General features: G+C 41.1%; 1 protein-coding gene across 3 annotated transcripts in view; it reads right to left on the reverse strand.

Annotated features, from left to right (window-relative positions):
* EPB41L5 (erythrocyte membrane protein band 4.1 like 5) overlaps positions 1-18,410 on the reverse strand; it is a 60,499-nt gene that overhangs the window by 6,978 nt on the left and 35,111 nt on the right. For 2 of the 3 annotated variants that reach the window (XM_071810869.1, XM_065840438.2), the window contains 7 exons: positions 10,102-10,268; positions 9,226-9,323; positions 3,484-3,612; positions 2,867-2,928; positions 2,104-2,214; positions 1,445-1,538; positions 443-520 (listed from right to left, as the gene is read on the reverse strand). In XM_071810869.1, the coding sequence (XP_071666970.1) occupies positions 443-520; positions 1,445-1,538; positions 2,104-2,214; positions 2,867-2,928; positions 3,484-3,612; positions 9,226-9,323; positions 10,102-10,268 (739 nt within the window). The remainder of the gene's footprint in view (positions 1-442; positions 521-1,444; positions 1,539-2,103; positions 2,215-2,866; positions 2,929-3,483; positions 3,613-9,225; positions 9,324-10,101; positions 10,269-18,410) is intronic. The other variant, XM_065840439.2, reaches the window with a different exon arrangement.

Here is an 18,410-nt window from a genome sequence, read left to right on the forward strand (position 1 = left end):
TATATACAAGGGTTGATTTGTATTAGAAGTTTATTTTCAAGTATTTATTTTATATGTATATACATACACACACACACATATATATATGTCTGTATGGGTATATACACATTTACATATAATTTCCATATTATATACACCCAAAAGCCTGAGAAACAGGCTGACACTTGCAGGTATACTAAAATAAGACCACAGGCCCTTGCGGCACAGATACAAGTCAACTCTTCAGGTTCCTTCACTTCCATGACAAAACTGCAGGATCTACTACCCTACGCCAGCCACCCTTCATGGAGGGGGCATCTCTGCAGGGATCCAGGTCAATTACCACTTCACTCTACTGCAGCAAATCCAAGCCTGGTGGACAAATACTAAAGCCAGAGGAGAGTTTGTGTAAAAACCACTGTACATGTGTGAAGGAAGAAGTTTGGGTTTGAAATACATTTACCCGAGGTGTGGCTTCTGTAAAGTCAATTAGATTCTCTGTCAATGATGTTAAGGAAACGTCCTGGTCATCTGGAGTGCTCTATGAAATAAATCAGTTTTGAATTGAATTCCCAGTAGTAACCAGATAGGTCTCCTGAATACTCTAGTGGCTTCCCAAATTACAGAGCAGTATCCTTAATGAACGTCACTGTTTATCAGGTCTGTTTTCACAAACCTTCCCATGAGACCTTTTTTAACAGCCTTTTCATCTCACTTATTCTCATCAGCGTGCTGGAAACAAAGTCACTGCGACGTGAGCTGTGAAACTGTCCCACTCCCCTGTATGAAGATCGGGCACTGCGCCACCTGACAAGGTGGTCAGCAAGGTCTGAGAGCTGAGTATTTGAACTCAGAAGATGAGACTGATAATTATTCAGTGGGATCAACTACATAATACTGGTTTAGAGGGACAAAAGCTAAAGGTCATGGTGCTTTAGTGATCCAGAATAACCCCTGAGTCTGCTGCAGCAGAGTCCAGTGTTAGACTCCTCTTTTATTTTGGAGAGGGGCAAAGGAGAGTTTACCCTGAATTACTATGTGCATTTAATGAAGTCCAGTTAAAAATTACCTGATCCTTAAGGCAACCAGAATACAACCAATAAACATTTCACTTTAAAGTTTTCCCTCTGGGGTTATTTTAATAGGTATTGCCTATGTCAGAATTTCACCCCTGTCACCTCTTTCCTCATTGGGATGGTAGGATATCCCCACTGGTGTGAGGAAAACTATCAGTTTTGAAAAATAACTGTCAGGCAAAGAACCTGGAAGGACACCCAGAAACGGCCTCTGTAGAGATCTGCACAGTGTCCCTGCCTGTTCCAGAAAGCGCTCTCTGGCATTCAGCAATGATGGGTATTCACTGAGTTATGGGAGGCACGCAGCAAGGTGTGCTCTGCTTGCCTGGAGGCACCAGTAGCTCAGAACGTGACACACAGAAACCTTCCAGGCTGGCAGGTGGTGATACCTTTGAAACAGCAGCTTCCTCAGCTGGAGCCAGATTAGCTGGAATCAGCAGGTCCTCATGGTTAGAGGGAGCCTTGTCCTCATTTAATGCATTCCTGAAAGGAGAAAACATTCTCATCAGCACACTGCCTGAAACACAGTGCTGCTTCCCTGAAAGCTCAACCCAAAAACTCGACACCAGTTCCATGTGAGGCAGACAGAAGACAGATAGATGTTTGTGTGTTTGTCAAAGTAAACACCTTCCAACGACCTCTGCAGATTACTGCTCCCTTTCCTAGTTTCAACTACAGCTATGTAGAGACCTGACCGTATCAATATCTTCTGTCTCAAAGGATCTTCAGCCCTTGTTTCTAATTCGCCTGAAGCCTTCCCTGCCATCCTCTTATCTTCCTCTTTAGAGCCAGCGGCAGTAAGACATCAGATATTTCAGCTGTTTCAGAAGATGAGAGAGATTTGCTTGCTGCTTGCTAGGATCCTCACCCTGAGGCCCAGCCTATGCTGATTACCTCCTGCAACAGTAATTAAAGATGCATCGGTAAACCTGCTCAGTTAGAAGTAGCCTAACTGCTCAGCAACTGTTCCTCAACTTTTCAGATGTGCTCATGATAATCTCCACACGGTTCCCTTATCCCAGAAACACGTTTTTCCTGAATCACTTACAGAACAAAGGTGTTTGAGGCAGGGATTGCTTTCAGCAGCTCTCTCGGGTCTTGAAATACTGGACTGGTTGCTGGGGAACTACTCTGTGTTTTGCCTAATGGGAGAATGTTCCTGGCACAAAACAACAAAAATAACACAAAATAATAAACAGGCACAACATTCCATGGAAAGCTCTTAGTGAGTCAGTTGTTACAGCATATTTTGGAGATTGCTAGATGTACACTTTATTCAATATCCCCATGTGCTCTTTGAGGTTTGATACATGATCATATTCACAAATGGTCAAGAGATTACATGTTGTAATCCATTAACTTTTCCAATGCCTGAAATCCCACTGGTATTAGCAATCATTTGAGATTCAGTAATTCTTAGGAAATCAAATGTGTCAGGTTTTTGTATATAATTTTTTTTCTCCACTAGAAAACAGCTCCTCTAAACAGACCCAACCCTCTCCCCACAATGAAGCTGTTCGTGGGTCAGAAATAACTACAGTGATTGAAGCTGCTGTTAGAACAATGTCTATCAAACTAAAGTATGGGAGAATAAAGAGTATCTGGATTACCTTGTATATAACAAAACTTAGCAACTGTACTGCTTGCTGGTTTTCATTTTAAAGACACTTCACACTCACCAGGTCAAGCTACGCTATAACAAGGTAAAATGCAATTATCAGCGAGCCACTGAAAGACCACACTGAACTGTAGGTTCTCCATGCTGTACTTGGGTAACAAGATCACGTGTTTCTTCCAAAACTGTTCAGTACCTGGCAGCAGCATCCTGAATACTGGAATTCTTGACACCTGTCAGGCTGTCTTCTCTTATGACCTGAGAGGAAAAAATGAACAAAGATATAAATTTCTGACACCTGTTTCCATCTTGTGTCAATTCTGAGATTCATAGAAGAGCTGAGTGCCTCCCTCCCCCAGCATGAAAGTGTGTTGTTCATCTAGTGGCCAGAGACTCGAAAAATCAATCCTATGTGAAAACTTCAGTGCAGAAATAATTGACAAACACAGCCAAATACAACACCATTATTTGCTATAAAATTTAGTAGAACATTCTAGAAGCATAGCTTTAGTCACAGAATAATTTCTTGGTTAGAAGGCAACCCTTGGAAGTGATCTGGCTCAGTCATCACTCAAACCAGGCCTTGTTCAGTTCTGTGCTGAGTATCATCAAGGATGGAGATTCCTCCTAGGACAACTATTCCAGTACTGTAAGACTATTATAATGGACAAGGGCTGAAAGGCTCTTTTATTCTACTCCGGACTTTGGCTCTTGGAGAACCTGTACCTGCAAAGCACCTTCTCCAACACCAGGCAACTGAAGGGAAATAAGACATTTGAGAAATGTCACAGTCCCTCTCAGCTGAGCATTTACCTTGTGCCCTGCTTCTGCCTGGGCCTTCAGGATATTGCTTTTCATATCTGCTGGAAGCCACGTTGCTGCTGTGACTGGGTTCTCAATTGCATTCTTAAGACATTTATCTGTCAACTTTACCACTTCATCCTAGACATGGAAAAAATCTTCATTAGAAGCAGTTCCCACATGGAAAAGTCTGGGCTGAAGTTTATTAACATCTCTAAATAACAACAAGGCTCTGAAAGTCAGAAGATTAACAGCGAAATGAAAAAGCTATTTTTTCCTTTATTTTGGAATGCAGTTGTAAAGTCACAACAAAACTTAAAGTAAAAAAAGCACGATGCTTACAAGTGGAGATGCAAAGCGCTGTGCTGAAAATCCAGCATGCAACAAGTGAAACAGACCCTAAATCTGCAGCCTGGTTTACTGATAGATCAATATAGCAGCCAGCATATTATACCACTACAGCATAACTATAAGTTGATAATTTACTCTCAAATGCAAAGTTGAGAAGATTTTTATCTTAAAATGCACTTATAAATTCGAACAACAGTTTAATGTGCTGTTAGCTACCTCCCCCATCGCTGACTCTATCAGAGCAAACAGGTAACCAGATATGTAACGAAGACAATTAAAAATGAGAAACCTTTCACTACAGTATATTGCATTATGTGAGCTGCATTTCTTAATGATGGAAAATGTTAATTAAGCATTCAATCTAATAATTGCTATTTGACTAGCGACAGAATTTAATTAACTGAGTGGAAACAAAACCTCGTGACCTTTCTTCTCAGGGTACAGTTCAGCAGAGGGAGACAGAGCCCCGCTGTTCTCGCCATCCGCCACCCGGGCTGCCCCTGCAGGCTCCGCTTTCCGCAGTAGGGACAACCCCACCGCACCCTGAGTGCAGGGACCGCGGCACGGCCAGAGGAATGATGCCCGGCACATGGACAGACAGCAGGGGACAGAATTTTAAAACAAGGTACACACCTGTCCCCTCATCAGCTCTCCTTTAGCTTCTTCTTTATTCACAGAATTTATTAACTGGAAATATTAGTGAAAACTTTCAGGTTATTAGGTCTTCAGGGAGGCGAAAAACATTTTCTTGTCTCCCTCTGAATCACCTTTTGAGGCATCTGCATAGGAACTTACAAGACTACCTAAAGAACCCATTTTAAAATCCAGACACCAGCCAACACTGAATACAAAATTTTGCAAAATCTTCAGGGGTCACTGTCAAAATGAAAAGGTATGAAGAACAACCATCGGTGTTACTAATGACTACTGCTAGCGGATACTAAGAGATGCAAACTCACATAATTCATGAAGACTAACAAAACCATAAAGTATTAAACATTTAAGTGGCTGTATTTTCAAGAAGCTCCTGGAATTGCCAAAAGTCTAGAGTTAAAACTGAAATAAAAATCATCATCATCATCACAGTACCCAACTGTGACAATCTCTAAATCCTCACGCTGGACCTCACTGAACAGGATGCTGTACATTAACAGTCCGTGCACAGAATTTCTAATGCATTATTCCAGTACTAGTAATATAGTAAATTTGGTTATTTTAACTGAGCACGTGAGTACACTGATGCTTTAAGCACCATTTTGTGGTTTAACTTCCTTTCATCTTCCTTCACTCGAACAACCAGTTGGATTAGGTCACTCTAGTCCATTGGCAATTATATTCCAAACTTTTCAAAAGATTCGTACTATTAAGAAATATTTTAACGCAAGCAAGTGTAAGTTCTATACCACCAAGGAAATATTTCCATCAATATTAAAGACATTTTTTCTCAATACTTTCTATTTTGTGCTTGAAAAAAAGGTGGTGTTTTACTTTTTATTTTATGGAAAAAGCATATAGCTAGAAAGGAAAGCATCTGGGACCTGATAATGCCTCAAGATGTCTACCTTATAAGACACTTCAGTTGTTCACATAAAACTGTAAAGCTGCTGGGATCTGTCAGTATTCTAGCTCATTATGAATGTTTATTGCATCCATGTACTAGACAAACTGTATTTGTACTTTATTCTTCAATGAAAACATGGAGCTAGGCAGCAATGCAGGACGGGAAGGAAAGATGAACAGCAGCAGCGGGGTGTGCGATCCCAAAGCTTTGTGCTTTTGAGCAGCGTTCCTGGTGCCACTGGAAATCACTTTGTGCAGGGAGATGGAGTCTAACACAGGCAAATTTTGGAGCAACTTCTATTTGTTCACAGATGACAACGAATTCGGAAAAAGCAAACCCTCACATCCTTGCATTTCTGACTCTGGAGCAGACTTTGAACATGGCAAAGGGTGAACTTTTTATCGTTCATTTCGCTTCAGAAGCTGATGAAAGCCAAGCGCTGGTGTATTTAAGAGCTATTTGTTCTCTTTTGTCAGATCTGGTCACTGCACTAGTGAAAGCTGGGAAAGGACAAAGTCGCATTCTTCCATCCCAGCAAATTTTGGCAGGGAGCAGTGGTGAAGAATTCCCCCTTCCCGGTTCTCGTTCTACAAAGATTTCTCCTTTTAGAGAAAAGAACAGAGATGGCAAGATAAATATTTCCCTAGCAAATAAATCAATCAAGATCGATTGATTGGAAGTACAGAATTATGTAAAGATGATGCTGGCTGGCAATCTCTGACCCTGACAGAAAACAGTTAAAAATATTTAATTAACAAAGCTGAAGTGAGCAGTTCATTGGCATTTGACAGCATCACTTACAAAGCTCAGGATGCAGATCTGCCTTCATAAGCAGGAAACTAATGTTTTTCCCCCATGCATTTTACCAAACCTTTTGTGTGCTGTAACTGCTTCTACATAGGTAGGTATCTCATGCACTGGTAAAACTTCAGGGAGATGAGACATGCTGAAATTTGCTATCACACAGTTTCAGAGAGATCACTGGAACTCTGTGTTCATCTCAAGTACTGTAACGGCAAGCTCCAGGATCCAAGCTCACTGCAAAGTTTTAGTGTATATATTGCAGTTCCATTCAGTTCAGTCAGAAGCAGATGCCATAAATGCCTCTTTTACAAGTAGATTAAGAGTAGAACTAAATGCAGGAGGAGAGCCAATAGGTACTTTTTATAACAAAGTGCTTCAAAAGCAGGAAATAAAGTGTCTTTTTCTTCGGTCAGTCTTTTCAGGACTCATTTCCAAACCACTAATCTTCATCTCTTACCACAACTGGGGGTACTCATTTCATGCTACTGTAATCTACATGTCTTTGCAATTGGAGGCATACAGAATTCAAAATATACAGTCTCTAATCTATGTCCAGCTTTTTAAACAAACACTCTCAAGTAATTTCTTGGTAAGCTACATCGTAGACTGAAAAGCTTTATTCAATCTTTTCTATCTGAGGAAAACCACTGATGATCTACTCTTACATTTTTGAAATACAGTTTGCACATCCTTCTTGAAAGCTGAAGTCTGTTTTACTCAAAGAATCACACTGACACGCTGTTGATCCACACATCACATATTTCTCACTTATGTAGATGTTCTTTCTCTCTAATCAAGTTACTATCACCCCAGTATCTGTAACGTCTAATACCCAAAGTTGCGCAGCACCTCACAAGACAGCAGCTGGATAGCTGACTGTACTGCATTGGCATCTGCTTGTTAGATTAGCTCATTACAGAAATCTTATCTCACTTACTATGTATCAGCCACAACTCAAAAATCACTAAGACACTTTTGCTCCGTTTTCTCCATTTAACCAATTAAATGTTTTTGGTTTTTTTCCCTCTCTTCTGAACTAAAGCAGAGCTCAACAGGCAAAAATATTCTGAAATAAGCTGTGTTCATTTGCTTTGGTTTATACAGAGGCAGTGTTTCAGCACAGCAGGACCTACAGGCTACTGAGTAATCTACTTAGAGACTTGGTAATCTTGGTAATGCACTCACCAAGCAGAGAGGTACCGCACAAGGCATCCCTGACAACAGACCTTAAAGGGGACAGGAGCAGAACAGCCTGCAGCACCCAGGGTACCAAAGCAGCAGCCTTCCCTCACACAGAGCAGGGGAACACACACTCAGCAATGGGCTTAGCCCAAACACATACTGCTGAACACCTCTCTTGGCATCTGGTTCATTTTACTATTGAAGGAGAAAGAAAAATCACAGCTGCTTCACTGGAATTTGGATAAACCCTCAGGCCTCTCTACAAAGGATGGCTGTACAGAGAGAACACTGTCAGATGTTTCGCAGCTTTTTCAAAATGCAATCAAGCACCCAAATCCTTAACACAAGGGAAGCAGAGTAAGTTGTCTTTTTCTGTCTTTTTTTCCTTTATAAACATATGATTTATCTACAGGCAAACTTTGAGGGAAACCTAAATTCCAAATTTTTTGAAGCTCATTAAAAAAAGGATATCCTGCATGGGTGCAGTTGTCTGATAACCAGTGAATCTCAGAAAGTTCATTGCTTTTGTATGGGAGGATCCTGTCCTTTCCACCCCTGCTAGCAACACTATTTATTTCACTACAGCTCTGGCATTTATTTGACCCCCTCTGTGAGCTTATTCAACAACTTTTTTAAAAAAGTTCAAAACAAAAAGTAATTTTTTTTGTTTGTTTGTCATTTTGTAGACTACAATGATTCAGCAAAACATGCAATGATTCCTGGAGGTGACAGGAGAGAGGGAAGCCAGGGAAGGGAGAGCAAGGAGGAGTGAGAGAGAAGAGAGCCCTGGCCCCGCTCAGGGCACTGAAGCCCACACTCTGGCTCAGCTGCCCATGGAAATGCAGCCTGACTTGCTCAAAAGGGTTTCTGAGAACAGTAAATCAAACCATCTCACACCTCTTTGTGTAAACACACGCAGCACTAACACCTGCTTCAGAGAGTCGGTAAAAACTGGTGACTTAACAGGAGGGATGGATCACAAGCAAATTTGTCTTAAAACGTCAAAACAACATTCTGTGAGAGTTACTGAAGGCAACTCAACCCCTCAAAAAAGAGGGAGAACTATGCAACTGTATGTGGATATAGTGGAAGATTTGGCGAGGAGGTTAGTTAAATGTAAATACACTCAAGTGACTTGCACCTGTCTGTAGAAAAAGCACATACATCACACTAATTGTTTTACTGATCTTGTGTGCTTGATGAGCAGAACCTCTGTGTTAGACAACATAGGCCTGTGAGAAACTCTAGGCACCTTATAACTATGGCTGAGATTCCTGCTTTGTTGTGAGAAAGAGTGGGAGGCTGCGCCTGCCTGAAGCCTTGAAATACGGGCGAGCTCAGCAGGCCCAGTGATCTTCCAGCAGGGCTGAACTGACCAGCGCCTGCGTCCCCGCTTGTGTCACCTCTGCCTGGGAGCTCAGGTGTGGCTTCGGAGATCCCCCAGTAGAGAGGTAACTAAAATAAAACTTGCTCTTTGCAAATGCATCCGTGGCCTCTGGCTCTTGCGATGTGCCTGCGTATGTGTACACAGCAACACTGTACCATTAGTAACCTACAGATAAAGATCACGGAGGAACATCTCAAGCATTTATGCCTTTTACTCACATTGATTTCAGAAAATGTCACCAGGCTGCAGTTTGCATACACGCACATGGACCTCTGCCCCTCAACCTTACCTCACTGCCCCGTCACACTCGGGTTTCTACATTACAAAGCATTTGTATTTCCTTTACTATTCCTTTTACTCGCTCATATTCTTAAAAAGTCCTGCAAACAGACCAGGGCAAGCAGAAGACTCTTCAGACTGATCTGAACAGCACTCAGTGACTCTGCCAGGAGGGATGAAGCCCAAGTACCTGCACGTTTATGTTTATGTTGGGATGCTCAGCTGGCACTGGACTGTTGCGCTCTGTCTCCAGCTGCTGTCTCAGCTTTAGGAATGTGTCTTCAAATGCTGAAAAAGACAGAAAATATATCATCTTGCTAATGTCACGGTGGAATTATTTGACTTGTAACTTGCATTCTTCCTGAACGTGAATTATATGGTTTTAAAGTTGTGAGAAAAGGCACAGGGATGGGGGAAAGCCTCTTGCTCAGTTGTATGTACTGAATCCCAACACCCTACACTCCTGCAATTTCATGTACCAACCACCCTCACAGTGAGAGAAGCAGCAAGAGGTAATCGCTCAGATGGTTGCACTTCACTCTGTGGCTGAAGTTAGATCCCATAAAACCTGTGACTTTTCCCTTGTACCTTTGTCCTTGGTAATAAACTGCCTCTAGCTGAAAGGGGGAGAGCTGACTTACTTTGTTGTCCCAAACTGCATGACTCAAAGTCATGATGACATCTTATACAGTTCCTGAAAAACTGGTGGCAAATTACTGTAATACAGTAAAATAAAAAAAAAGGCAGCTCTTGAAAGCAGTTAAGGACAGTTCAGTAGATACACTGACAGCAATATTAGAAATTTCACAGATGGAAGACTGATTGTGAAATAGACTCTCCTTGAAAATGATTTGTTAACATTTTGGTGGAAAACTTACACTGAATTCCTAAATGCACTAATGCATATACTGCAGTGGTGGGGGTAAAACTACCATTCTGCATGTAATCTAAGGGAGCTCTCTAAAATACATCTGGGTTTTGTAAGGAAACAACCTCATAACAATGTAATCAGTCAACTTTGACCTCACATGTCATGATTATAGGGAAAATCTGTAAGTTTGCTTACGATCAGAGTCTGCTTTTTCAGCAGCAGCTTCCTTTGTGCCAGGATGAGGGCAACTAACAGCCTCTTCCGAATCTCCCGTTGCCAAGCCAACAACTGGACGGCCCGCGGCATCATCAACACAAGTTTCTGGCAGCTCTGTGCTGTCTAGCAGATCAACAAGGGGTACACTGCCAGGGCAGAAAGATGGGCAGAGATACACAGAAGCATGTTACCATTCTTTCTGTAACACAAAAAAAGCTTTAACACATGCAATGTCCTTTTTCAAGCTATCTTCTGGTGATCAGACACATTCTGTAAAAACTGCTTCAGGTAACCAATACACATTGGCTTTTTGTGAGATAAAAAATAAAAAAAGAATATTTCATGTCTGTAGAAGAACTGACTTCATAACAGAACAGGTCCACATTGTCTGCTGCTTTATCACGTAGCATTGGAAAAAGTGAAGGGAGAAGGAGGGACGATTTTACTCATTAAATTTGCTTTTTGGAATGAACATTTGAAATTTTTCTAACAAAGTACATGTTATGATTTTTGCAGGTGGGATAGAAGAGTACAGAGAGGGAAGTTGATATTGTTCACAAAAGGCTATTTGTACAGCACTTCATCCAACACTTGTGAGCAGGAGGGTGCACCACAGTGACACTATGTTATGGTTACGCATACCTATCACTACTTTCAGTTTTATTAACGTGGGCAGAGACATGAATGAAATCTTGGCAGTCACATTTTAAGTGAACCACAGCATATATTCTGTACACTGCTAGGATCGCTTGTTTCACCTCCTTTGCTTTCTGATGTTTCCATTAAACATCTCCTCTTTATTTCGTCCTACTGTTTGTATTTACAATGAAAATAGAAAAAAACTTACAAAAACAGAAGTTATATTATGGTGCTCGTGTTGTGCAAACAGTTGGGAATCTCACCCATCTCTTCAAAGTTCAGGAGCAACTAAAGCTATCCCAGCAGTAAACGAACGAACGGGGGAAGAACTGCTGCTGCAGAGCACGACAGTGAACCAGACACCCTGTGCACAAAACTGCACTTTGATTGTCACCCGTTTCAATCAACAATCACACATCGTTTGGTTGCAATATTTGTTTAAGAAGAAGAAACCATCACTTTTGAATGTCCTCTCTCAAAAGCAAGAACAACGATACCAAACAAGTATTCATCACAACAGAATTCACCCTTTCACACAGACAGACAACTCCTACTTGACAGTTCAGACCAGCTTCTCCCTTATCACTGCCGGATTCGTGCCCCTTAACTCCTCTCCAGCCCCTGGAATTTGGAAGCAGCCCCGTGTCGCCACTACAGGCTCCAGGAAAAAACTCCTCCTTCTCACTCAAGCACCCAAAAGAATCCCTCCAATGTTAAACATATACCTCTGAAACAGATTACAGGATATCATCGTTTTAGGGCTAATAATGTACAAATCATCCTAAGACAATTAATTGTTGTCTGGCAAACTGAGGTCACTTGCTTGATTCTCTTAAGCGTTGGAATAAGAAGGTGCTAGCAAAGGAAATAACAGGAAATTTTTCAACCTATTGCACAGCCTCTGTGTGGACCATTAATTGGAAATGGCAAGCAGCAGACTGCTCTGCAAAGGGAGAATGATGGGTACAGAGGACTTCAATTATTAGAAATAATAGGAAGGAAAAGATGCTCTTCCACATAAGAGCAACGAAGAAAGAGAGACTGAATCCCGTACCTTATCATCAGAGGATGCCTATGCACATCGGCGAAAATGTTTTACAGTCTTCACACGACGCTTCACTTCACTTCTTTCTATTTTCTGACAGTTTTCTGTAAATAGTCTCCCAAATGTTTAACATGACAACCAGCAGAGGAAGTTCAGACTTTGCCTGCAGTACAGAGATGCTGATGGAACTAGGTATAAGCTCCTATGAACTCCACATAAGGCAGGCGATCTAAAGCACTTGTAACACTTTTATGCGCGGTAATCTTCTAATGCTTTTCTTAGCATTGCAGCACAGTGAAGAGAAAATCAGTGAAAAATGAAATTTATCTTCATTAGAAAATTGCTAGGGTAATTGCACAAGCTGGTCCCCCGCCATGACAACTGCAGCGACATTTACTAGACAGACAAGAGACCCAATTCAAAAACCTGTCCACTAGAGTTAAGGGCAGTCTTGAAATCTGGTGGTATATTCAAATGGTATACTCAATGTCTAGTGTTGCTCCAAAAGCAGCGTACTACTTACATCAAGGTGAGGAAAGTTTATAGAAAATCTTATTGCCATCTGTGCCATGGGATGGAGGACTGGCTGAGGCAGCAAGTGCAACAGGAGGGAGTTCCTGCAGCTTCAGCCCTGCATCACAGCAGGGCCTCAGGGAAAGTAAAGGAATTTTAGGCAAACTCTAGAGAAGCCTCCTAAGCCAAGATTCAAGTAGGAATTGACCCCATTTTGCCTTTAGACCCACTGAAACACCTACTCGGCCTCCCTGAGATAGGCAGTCACAAGAAGAAAGTCATATTAGGGAGACCGATCTTCGCAGGCACAAAAGACGAGTTCCCCAAAGAACATAAAATTGTTTGAGGCCACGCAGATTCTTCACCCTCTTCAAAGCATCAGTGGAAAGTCTCCCACATGAGCTTCATAAACAGCCAGACTATGGAAAGTAGAAAGCACAAGATATTATTTTCATCACTGCACAGAATTTCTGACTTCTCTTATAAAACACTGATGAAGTTGTCACGCCAATCACACAAGAAATAATCAGAGGCTTCCCAAGAAAAGGAGGGCTTCTAGGACAGTTCGTGTGTGCTACTCAAGAATGAAGCAGGCATTAGGTTTCCACATTTCTGTATTTAGTCACATACAAAGGGATACTTGAACTTTTCCTAAGAGGAAGTACCAGACTTCATGTCTTCAGAATCAACTTCTATGAGCACATTTGAAGAAATATTCTGATGGAAAAGCTGATGAATGATACCAGGAGTTCAAGACATACAAATAATTAAGAATAAAGGAACAATCAAGGGTTTTTACTGCATGCAAAGATTTGTCATCCCACTAATAAATCACACAAACGTTGTTACATGCTCAGGGAACTCCCACAGTTAAGGGAGTTAGCTACTGTATTATTTCTTCTTTTTGGCCTGACAAATATATTGATATTAGTAGGTACCATACAGCATACAATGCATAAAGTGACTCACAAAGCTGTCAGTTACAAAGGGTATGATTTTTTTTTAATTTCCTAGTTGAAAAGCAAAACAAGACTTCATTCTAGTTTGTGGAATACAATCTGCAAAATATAGTAACTATCCAAGCCTGCTGCAAAGGGGATAATTCTTTTGCAAGTAATCTAATTTTAAACAGCGTGGAGCACCACAAAACTCACTTATTTTTTTTCAAACTGGCAGTGACACAGAACAGTTTCTCACACTGACTCCACAAGGAAGTAAAATTGTATTAAATTCTTTGTTAATTTCCTTCATTTTGGGGCATTCAATGCTGTATCTCAAGGTAAGAAGAGTAATAAATTTAAGCCTGTCAGCTTTTCAGATTTTTTTCCTGAATCAAAAAGGCAAAATATTCAGAAACAAACAAACAAACAATGCCCTTCTCCTTTTAAAGTGAGGACTTCTGCTGTCCCCCATTTGTTCGAAGGTAATTCCGAATACGGACATGGCCTAATATAGGCAAGTCAACAACTACAGGAAAGGAAAGAAAACACCCTTAGGAAAAGGTTCTGGCTGCAGAACCTGTGTGGATATTAAGCAAAGATATATCACCACCACACTGTTTGGAAAAACATCCATGTGTTTCCTCAGCACCATTCCTAGAGCTTGTGCCCTGTCCCTGTAAAAGTGCAGCTGGGTGTTGTTGATACTAGTGTGGTAGAATTTCTCCATCTGCTATTGAGAGCTGTTGCTTGCCCTAGAGGAATTCAGGATGATAATTCTCAGCAAAGGGCCATAAAGACAATAAAGGGTCTGGAGCATCTGACATAGGAGGGGAGGCTGGGAGAGCTGGCACTGCTCAGCCTGGAGAAGAGAAAGCTCAGGAGGATCTCACCAATATGTATAAAAACCTGCTGGGGGGAAGTAAAGGCAACATCCAGACTCTTCTCAAAGGAGCCCCGAAACAGGACAAGCAGCAATGGGCACAACCCGAAATACAGGACATTCCACTTAAACACAAGAAAAAAGAACACCTTTTTGGCTGTGAGGATGGTCAAACACCAGAACAGGTGGCTCAGAGAAGGTGTGAAGTCTCCACCCTTGGACATACTCAAAATCTGTCTGGCACGGTCCTGAGCAACCTGCTCTACTTAACCTTGCCTTGAGCACAGAGATGGACTCAGTGACCTCCAGACATGTCTTCCAAACTCAGTTATTCATGAATTCCATGACAGCCACACAAAACTTCTGATACCCAAGGAGCCAGCCACTACCTGCAGTGGCCTGACCACTACACGAGCACATCTGAAGTTAAAACTCTGCAACAAAAGACTGACTTGTTATTGCAACAATGTTCTTGCATTTTAAATACAAGACTATTCCAAATTCCTCCACTCAAACTAGTGGCTTCTTCTCCCTCACCTACACAGAAATTAAGTTAAAACACCTGTTTTTCCTTTGCGTATTTCTACACAACTTTACAAATAATAAAGAAACAAACAGGTTTTTTTTGCTCCAGAGGTTTAAAATCCACCTTGTACATTCTAAAAATCAAAATAGGACAACAGATTGCTCTAATCACGGCTGTAGATCCCACAGATCTTCAATACGTAGCTTTCAAATCCTTCCTTTCTTTTACACAGACTTGTAAAATAGAGGCTCATACCACATCAGCAATCTCTTTCCCCCTGTCAGATGCAAAGGTGAGGAGAACAAAACAACTCAGGTAACACCAAGTTATGTCCCGGCTGACACTGACTTTCTTGGTTCTTCAGGGCTGGATATCTGAAAACAATGCTTTTGCATTTCTGGGCTCAGTGGCAATTTGAAAATTATTCAAACAACTGGAAAATCATTCAAGCACTTTATCTTTAAAGCCAAATACAAGTGAATTTTATCCCTCCTCCCCCCACTTTTTTTTTTTTTAATAAGGAACAAATATTGTAACATAAAAGCAGCTAACTTCAGAAAACACGTGAAAACACAGTGCGTTCCAGGGTAAAGGTAGTTCTTCATGTTGTTAAAGGCCCCCGAGAACACCAGTGAGCCATGAAGCTGGAGTCTTCACCTCTGACTTAACAATTAACCTCGTGAATCATACAGTAGGTCTGGTGTTTGTGATGAAATATTTCTGTTCCATTTAAACTGGAGCACAGCAGCAAAAAAGAAGGAAAATTATCTAGAAAGTGAAAAAAAAAAATTAACCTTCGCCTTTTCAGGAGTTCTGATAATTTTATTCTTAAAAAAATTAAAATAATTCAATTCCATTTCCAAACAATATTTTTCAGAAGATGACTTCTTAAAAAAAAAAAATAGTTTTCAAATCAACCATCTATTTTAGATATTTTTAAATAATCGTGGTTCAAAAAGGGGGGAAGTTACATCCTCTGTCTACCTAAGATTTTTGAAAGCACATTATAACCCACTGGTTGCATGTGCAGCTTTATTACAAATCGGACTTCATGCATGGCTCTCAAAGTGAAACCCAGATTAAAAAACAACCAAACAAAAAAACCCCACAAACTTCCAGTCATTAAGAAAAATCTTAAAACAATTAAGAAGATATATATATAAATATATATACTCTTTTTAATGTAAGAGTGACAGGTGGCTTCTGGCCTATATGTTATTTTTTCTTTAAAGACTAAATACCAACAGTATGATATGCAGAGCCTTTGTAATAAAAGCTTTTTGCCCCTTCTATAGTCAGCTTTGGGTCCATTGTTCTTATCTCAGGGACAGCTCAAAACATAATTTTCCAGCCTGTGCTAGAAAGCAGCCTCAAGCTCCAGACCAGCCCAGGTCTCAGAGACTGGTCATGGTGGTTTGCACAGCGTAGGTACCAGCACCGCTATGCATTCCCGCATTCTTCACATTGCGCTCATGGACAAACGCGGCGTTCTGTCCGTCCGCAGCGCGGGTCCTCGGCGGGGCCCACACATCCCACGGGTTTCCACCTCGGTGACAGCGGTCCGCGGCGTCAAAGGGCCTGGATCATCGGGGAGCGGGAGGGGGCACAATTAGTACACGGGTGTGGATGAGGAAGAGGGTGGAAAAGTAGAGCAAAGGTAAATATGAGAAGGTTGGTGCAAAAAGGCAAGGGAAAAGGGAATTGCTGGAAGGTACATGCTGAAGGAAAGAGGCATGCAAGTATCCGTGTACATGGCGACACTGTCAAATAAACCCCTTTTCTGCTCACTTTTTGCGGAAGTCTGAAACGACAGGTTAAGCTGTCCAACGTGCATTGCCTACGCTTGCAAAATGAAAAGCACTTCATATTTCAAAGTGCTTCACAAAACTGAGCAGGAACCACATGTGTTTTACAGATGGGAGAAAGTAAAATGATGGAGGCACGGAGCTCCCAAGGACACTGCACATTTTCTTTGTGGGAAGCTGAAAGGGTTAAAGTGACAGCTCTGAATGCACACCTGAAACAAGCATCTATAAGCAACACTGGTTTTCAATGGAAAATGCAGATTCTAATGCAAGATAAAAAATGGGAGAAGGAAACAAAAGCTCAGAAAAATGAGCATCACTTAGCAGGAGCAAACAAAGTACACACAAATCATTCGCAATTTAGTTGACTAAGGGGTTAAATACTACTGAAGAAGGTGACTGTAGTTACACTTGATTAGCATAAACTTAGTTGGAAAAAGAACCATTTTAAAACGTGTCACAACACCAACTAAGATCCTGCTTTATAATTTTGCATATGAAGGCATAATGGTTCGAAGATTTTAAATTCCAAATTGTTAATATCAAAAACACAGAAATGCTGGGCACCAAGAGGAGCATGGAAGAACACTTACCACTTTTAACAGTGTTTTGAGAAATATTTTTATGCAGGAGTCCTTAAGCTAGAAAACTGTAAGGCTTTAGGCACAAGCATTTTCAAAGCAGCAGGGGTAAGTGAGTAATTAAAACAGTTGAATTTTAAAAGACTTTAATAAATGGACAATGGTCTGTTAACTGCTGTCTGTGTTGTACTAGGATCCTTTACTGCTGTGTTTTAGGAGAAGCTGATGCAAGGTCCAGTCAGGTATCAAAAAAGGGCTTGGAAAAAAACCACTCTCTCATAAAAGTACTCAAGCAAGGAAATTTCCTATAACAAATGGACTCCACCTTCTCACGTTCCAGAAAGGTTGGTTTAGCAGAACAGCCAAGCAGCCAGCGCATGCGCATGCGCGGGGAGGTGACAGGAATTAAGGCAGGGAAGCAGAAAAGCATGCAGGAGTCATGACAGCGGCAAATGATTAACACTCAGGGATAGTCCTCCTTTAAAAGAGAGAGGAGATTTATAGAAAGGTCACCCATGGGTAAATTCAGAGTTTTGGGGTTTTTTTGTGAAACATGCTGAGGAAGTGACCCACAAATACTGAAGTATCCAACCCTCAACAGATGGTTACATTTTTTCCCATTTCTCTAATTTAAATGGTTAAGTGAAAGCTACATCCACCAGAAGAACAAAAATGCCCCACCTATTCCACAATAAGGAAAAAAATTATTAAATCTTTGTTTCTCGTTCTATTTTAGCACAGAACCAGCTTCTTGAGGAAAGACTAAATTTAGAAAGGCATGGATTGTGTTTTAGGCTTCCCAGCCTTGCAGCTGACATTCCAGACTGTTTTCAGACCATGCAGACCAGCACAGTTTTCCTGTACTTACAATTTTACAGGAAGAGAGCAAAGAAAAAAAAAAAAAACAAAAAAAAACTAAAATCCCTCCTATCTGGCAAAGCACTTTGTAGAATCTGGCACAATTGCTGTTGGCAGCTGCAGCATTAACATTTTAAATTAAAGGAAACATCGATGTTAGGAAGGGATCTAAGCTGCGAGGCAGCCAATACAGGCATCTGCCAAGCAGAGTACAAAAACTCATGAGGTCAGGACCTTACTTCTAAACCCCTCCAATCTAACCATCTACAAAATCCCCAGTGCAAAAGATTTTGGTGTTCTCAACAATTCTTGGCAATCTCTCTTTAAAAGAAGACTATTTTTCTGACAGAAAGTAAAGATAATTCATGCAGAAACAGGCCAATTATAGACAGTAGCAGGTGGACAGAGATCTTGTTAGCAGCATTGAGACACCAAGACCTGAAGGCGCAACAGCCAAATCACAGCCCCCACAATAAATACATATGTTCTGTCAATTACAT

The sequence above is a fragment of the Patagioenas fasciata genome, chromosome 7 (genome assembly GCF_037038585.1).
Source record: "Patagioenas fasciata isolate bPatFas1 chromosome 7, bPatFas1.hap1, whole genome shotgun sequence".
Taxonomy (NCBI): domain Eukaryota; kingdom Metazoa; phylum Chordata; class Aves; order Columbiformes; family Columbidae; genus Patagioenas; species Patagioenas fasciata.